The sequence below is a fragment of the Eleginops maclovinus genome, chromosome 13, assembly GCF_036324505.1.
Source record: "Eleginops maclovinus isolate JMC-PN-2008 ecotype Puerto Natales chromosome 13, JC_Emac_rtc_rv5, whole genome shotgun sequence".
Lineage (NCBI taxonomy): Eukaryota > Metazoa > Chordata > Actinopteri > Perciformes > Eleginopidae > Eleginops > Eleginops maclovinus.
Window position 1 is genome coordinate 23128602 of NC_086361.1, and position 6000 is coordinate 23134601.

The 6000-nt window shown below is 39.5% G+C and overlaps 1 protein-coding gene across 1 annotated transcript; it reads left to right on the forward strand.

Annotated features, from left to right (window-relative positions):
- The first annotated feature begins 1168 nt into the window (after positions 1-1168).
- Positions 1169-5506, forward strand: edn2 (endothelin 2). Its single transcript, XM_063899505.1, has 5 exons — positions 1169-1395; positions 1985-2120; positions 2817-2930; positions 3412-3495; positions 3984-5506. Exons 1-5 carry the CDS (start codon positions 1335-1337, stop codon positions 4057-4059), a joined length of 471 nt encoding a protein of 156 aa, XP_063755575.1. The 5' UTR covers positions 1169-1334; the 3' UTR covers positions 4060-5506.
- Positions 5507-6000: the final 494 nt, after the last annotated feature.

Consider the following 6000-nt stretch of genomic DNA (forward strand, 5'->3'; position numbering starts at 1 on the left):
AGTTTATTACATATTTGTTGAGTTATTAATAATACTCACACGACAGCCTGCTGTTTCAACCAATCCGTTTCAATCTCTCATTCAGAACTCCTCTCCCACAGCGGGGAAACGTATAAGAAAAATAAACATCATCAACAAACATGCGAGTACACAACTATTGTAAACAACCAGCAGCAGCATTATGAAGGGAACAGTGAATAGATAGATGGAGAGATCAGTACTTTATTGATCCCAGTTTGGGAAATGTTTGCATTGCAGCAACATAAACACAAGGCATTGTACATTACAGTAGAAATAAAATAGCATTAAAAAAAGAGTTAAAAAGATAGATGTCGGCATAAGTGAAAACAGAATATAAAGCAGGGTATTATACACACATTAAGTGTGTAAGGAATGGAGTATTACATAGAAGATACATCTGAAATGTACATTGTGAGTTTAAGTATAAATGGTTAGCAGGATGCAAGTGGATCATGATGTTCATCATCTTGTATTTGCATCAGTTTTTTTTTTCTTGAGTTGCTGTGGTGGCATACAAAAACACAAAGAGACATAAAATAACCAGAAAAACAACCAAAAGGTACAAAATGATCTCTGAGAGGCTAAAACTTACCTAAAGAGACACAAACGACTCCAAAATTACACAAAAATATCCCCAAAGACACAAAATATCCCCAAAGACACAACATAACCAGAAAAACAACCAAAAGGTACAAAATGATCTCCATGAAGCTAAAAATGGCCTCAAAGAGACACAAAAATAACCCAAGAGGGAGAAGAATTATCACACAGACATAAAACCAAATTAAACCATGTTTTTAGGATGTGAAAATCCACCTGAAACATGTTGAACACCATCAGAGAATGACTCTGAAACAGCTGATCCTCTACACGTGCTCCTTCACCCACCTGTAGGGGGCGCCAACACGACTGCATGTTCAGGCTATGCAGGAATGTGATGAGGGCAGGTGTGTGTGTGTGTGTGTGTGTGTGTGTGTGTGTGTGTGTGTGTGTGTGTGTGTGTGTGTGTGTGTGTGTGTGTGTGTGTGTGTGTGTGTGTGTGTGTGTGTGTGTGTTGTGACGAGATGCTGGAGTAGGAGGGGCTGCAGTGATTCACCCACAGGGGGTATAAGTAGATGATCTGGAGGAGCCTGAACACAAAGCACCTGCTGCTCCACACTCAACACACTCTACAGACTCTGAAACCTTTAAGAGTTTCAATACTTTAAAGAGTTTAAAGAGTTTCAATACTTTAAATACTTTAAGGAGTTTCAATACTTTAAAGAGTTTAAAGAGTTTAAAGACTTGGAAGAGATACGTTGGCGCTGTGAAGGATGGCTTCCCTCATGTTCAGGACTCTGACTTTCTTCCTCATCTGCATGGCTCTGCAACACGGTGAGGAACTTTTTATTTGGGCTTTTTAAAATGTAATAATGTAACTTAATTTTGGTTTTAACATTTTCAAATGTCATGGAAGTGATTTGTTATGACGTCATACTTTCTAGGAATTTTAAGGTGTTTTTTAACTTATTTTTTGCTAAATTTAAAAATGTTTCTTAAATATTTGAAAGTTTCTTTGATATTTAATAATTGCATTAATTTTATTACTTCTTAATAAATCAGTAGAATTGGTCATTGTTTTCATTCTTAATGATAGATTTAAATCTTAGTTTGAGAAAATAAATAATACTTTTTAAAAATATCTGTGATGAATCATTTTTGGCTGTCAATGCAACAAATCATCAGTCCTTTCTCTGCTGGTTAAGATAAAGGCTCGATTGTTGCATGATTGTTTGACCTAGCCTTTTGATTTACAACACAATAAATATGTTCCTCCATTAATCACAGTCCCATTTGTTAAACTGCGGGGGTGTGCAGCGGCCTTGTTGGCTTTCTTTGTGTTTACATGTGAGCGTGCACAGTCATCCCGCACAGTATTAGTAAGCAATGTTTTTAATCTCGGGCTCCTCTGTGCGTGTTGTAGGTTGTGCAGTGCCGTTATCAGAACCACCGCAGGCCGGCCACCACGTCAGGACCAAGCGCTGCTCCTGCAACAGCTGGGACGATAAAGAGTGCATCTACTTCTGCCACCTGGACATTATCTGGGTCAACACGCCCAGGTGAGGCTGCACACAGGAACGCATGATTAGATTTAGAACTGCAATTAATAACACATATAAAAGGTTCTTTTCATGCTACTTCCTCATCACTTCATTTCCAAAGGGAACTGAAGCTCTCGCTCTCCCTGATGTGTGTTTGACAGCTTCACTTTAAAATGAAAGCTTTTTGCAAACAAAACAAAACAAAGTACTTCATTATTATGGTATGTTATCAGTCAGAAGGTCAGGAAATATTCAGATCTGAGTCAAAGTAGAAATCCGACTTACAAATGTAGTATAAACATGAATTCACTGATTTATAATAAACTAGTGATCCTAATTTCTTGCTAATTTAGAGTTTTCTAAAGTTTTCTAAAAGTAAAAGTCCTCAGTTAAAATGATGTAGGTGTAATCTCGATATTTATTTAAAACATTACAATAAAGCGAAAGTAATCAATGCAGAAAAAGTTGAAAATATGATGTATTTTACACGGAAAATCACTGAAATGTCCATCATTGTTTTACCTGTAGGCTTATATCTTTTTAGAAATGTAATAAATGACAATGAGCCATCAGCAAGTGACTAAAGCTGTTATATGGAGAAGAATTAAAGTAGCCTAAAGTGGAGAAACTCAAGTACTACTTAATGGAACCCTAACCCATATTGAGACTTCAGTAAGTGTCCCGTCCTCAAACATGTCTTCTTGTGCTTCACAGTAAACTCCTTCCTTACGGTCTTGGAAGTCCCCTGTCACGTCGCCGCCGTTCAGCCGAGCGTTGCCAATGTCTCAACCCGGCTGATCAAACCTGCTCCGGGTTCTGCCAGAAAAGGTAAACGCCCTTCCCCTTTCTTTGTGCAGTTACCTTGACCTCCAGCACGAACATGTCCTCGAGATGATCGCATCAAAGATTGTCTGAAGAGCGATTCAACGTGTGATAAAGTCTCATAGGGGTAGTAGGGACGGCCTTGAGAGAGAAACCACCAGGGTTTAGTGGAAATGCTGCTATTTTTGGATAGCTTCTGATTCCTGCTTTCCCTCAAAGAAACGTTTGTTGCGTCTCCGGGTTATTACGGTCCTGAAACCACCATTAGAGATTAGTCACCGTCTCTAGATGTTATCCGAGCTGGTGTTGATGAAGCACGCCCTGCATTCCTGCCCATAAGGCATCTGAAATTCCAAGGAAATCACTTACTAGATAAAGGAACTAGTTACACTTCTATTAGTGTGGTTATGCCAGACAATCGTCCTCTTAATTCCAGGAGTCTTCGGCAGGGATTTGTTTGTAATGCCGTTGTTGTTTCTGTCCACAGCTCAGAGAAACCAAGGACGCATACTGTCCAACCGTCGGTGGATTCTGCAGGAGCGAACAGCAACAAACTGCTGGCGTCTCTCAGGTACATCACAGAGCATTTAAGGTTGATTGAAATCCATTCTGTGCCGTGTAGGGATGCATGATACCAGGACTTAAGGGGTCAAACTGGTTCTTGTTAGGAAGTTAAACAGGTCGTAACTCTGACTTTAAGATCCATTCTTTATTGCTGTGAAAACATATTCAAACAACTGGTATTCATTTATCTTTGCATATTTCAAAAGTCTTACTGAAAAGATGGAAGCTAACTCCACTGGGTGCTAACGGCTAACGCTAACTAGCTCGCCTTTCAGAACAAATTTCTCGTTCACACTTTAGCATTTACTAGAAAAAAAATAGCTACGTTGATAAAAAGAACTCACTGGTCCCCGAAACCAAATTTATATTCCTGAGCCGTTGTTTTTTAGGCCCTGGCGGTACTTTTTGGTTCTCGTAGCATCCCTTGAGTTCTTTTGACACTCTATTAAAGGCGTTCAAAACTAACCTTTGTTTTTATCTTTGATCTTCTTGCAGATCTCGAGTAAAGACCAACACTGTCGTCGCCAAACACTTTCTGTCTACGAATCCCAGAGGAGTAAAAACTGGCTGAGGAGCAGAACCCCAGCGAGGACCAGAAGAAGTTCAACCTCAACGGGCCGGAGACCCCTCCCGCACCACGGTTCATCAGGAGTCCTACCAACTCTTGGGATGTAGAGAGGGGGAATGGTAGAGGGAAAGAGAGGACTCGAAGCCTCGGAGGACTGGCACCAGGAAACAAAACTGGGTGGAGACGTTTGGAGTTAGTCATTGAACGACAGATGCCAAAGAAGGATCCATTAAAGCCAAGGACATAAAGCCAGAAGTGACTATTGCTCAGAGGAGGAATAGAACAAAGAACCTCTCATAGACATATTATTTACTGAATTCACTTAAAAATGAAGGTTTTGCACAGAATACTTTGACTATAGGATCTTTAAATGATAAGGAATCTTTCATACAGAAACATTTCATGGTTCAAATGGAAGGTTCACAGGTTTTCAGATTATCATCCCCCTTTTTGAATTTAAAGATTTAGAACAATTCTTTCAAACAAAATTATAAATGATCAATTAGGGCTTTGGATCATTTGGATTTCTGACCATTTTCATAATTTCTTTACATTGAAAACTATAATTTCAACACTTTCAGTACATTCAGTACATTTCCCCAATACTTTTACCTAAGTTACACTTGTGACGGAGTTATTCTCCAGTGTGATTCTGGCCATTTAACTTCCTCAAACACTGCTGTAGTTAAAATCAGTCACTGATCCGTGGTTGTTTTGCATCCACAGCTCGCCTTCAACAACAATCATAGGACCATTAAATATTCCAGAGTCACATAAACTCTGGGGAAATGTTCGTCAGTGTGTCATCACAGTCATCACTGACCTTTGGTTCAGTTTCATGTTCCTCTGTATCAGAGCGGCAATCGGCTGTCCTGCCTCCAGCTTAAGGCAGAATGCTTTTTAATTATCAGGCAGAACTTGAAGAATATTCACTCCTATCCCAGTGAAATGAAGGCCATCTCTTTGGGGTTTATCTGGCTCTATAGACGGCCCATTGTGGGCTCCTATACAGCAGTCTGCATAACAGCCACAGCGGCTCCATTGTGCTGGCTCCAGTGTTTATTGCACAGCTCCTGTTTAATGTTGTGATTGAAGACCAGCCAAAAGGTTTCAACGACGAGCAGCTTGCCAAAAAATGCACCAATTGTTTGTTCCCCTCCTGACAAACGCTCTTTTAATTCCTCCGTTATTACCGGCGGGGAAACGATGACTGATGTGTTTATGCGCTTCAGAAGCTTACCGTGTTCAGAATGCACTTTCATCCTCATCCTCAATGCTGCAGACGATGGACAGTTTGCCAGCTTATAGAAGTTTACTGTTAAATGCTTTGTTGTGTATCTATAGAACCATTTATTTATTCTCTAACTTATTCAGAGATGTATTTATATTTGTATGAATGAAGCTTTGGATCGTGTCTGAGGAAATAAAGAACGGAACATTTGCAAGAACACTTCTCGGAGCTGAGTGGTTATTTAACTGTGCTTTCTTTTACTCACAGTTTCTCCAGATGCACAACGCATGCTCTAACACCAGTCATCACTTAAACTGCACTGAATGGATACTGATAAACACGAACACACAGGTTCACCCCTGATTCATGCTCACATTCCCTTTCTTTTTGGAAGAGATACTCTCAATTTGGACGACATATGCTTGCAGTTTAGTCTCATTTGTTAATCGATATGGAGCCTTTTGGTTACGAAACTAAAGAGTGCTTGCTGTAAACAAAGAATGAAATCTAGTTATTAAAGTATTTGGCTCTTATAAAACATTAAGCAAACAAATCAAAAGATTGGAGTTCAAAAAGGACAGATTTACCAGAGGAGTAAAATGATATCCAAAGTCTGCCTTCTAATTTTGATGAGTAACAAATGACTGAAATAAACGTCTCAAAAATACAACTGAAGATCTATAAATCTGACCAGTACGTTTAGAAATGGAGAC

Excerpts from the sequence above, each read along its gene's own strand:
- edn2 (XM_063899505.1), top strand. The coding sequence starts at position 1,335 with ATGGCTTCCCTCATGTTCAGGACTCTGACTTTCTTCCTCATCTGCATG. Across the intron at positions 2,121-2,816 it reads ATCTGGGTCAACACGCCCAG|TAAACTCCTTCCTTACGGTC; the intron begins GTGAGGCTGCAC and ends TGTGCTTCACAG. Across the intron at positions 3,496-3,983 it reads AAACTGCTGGCGTCTCTCAG|ATCTCGAGTAAAGACCAACA; the intron begins GTACATCACAGA and ends ATCTTCTTGCAG.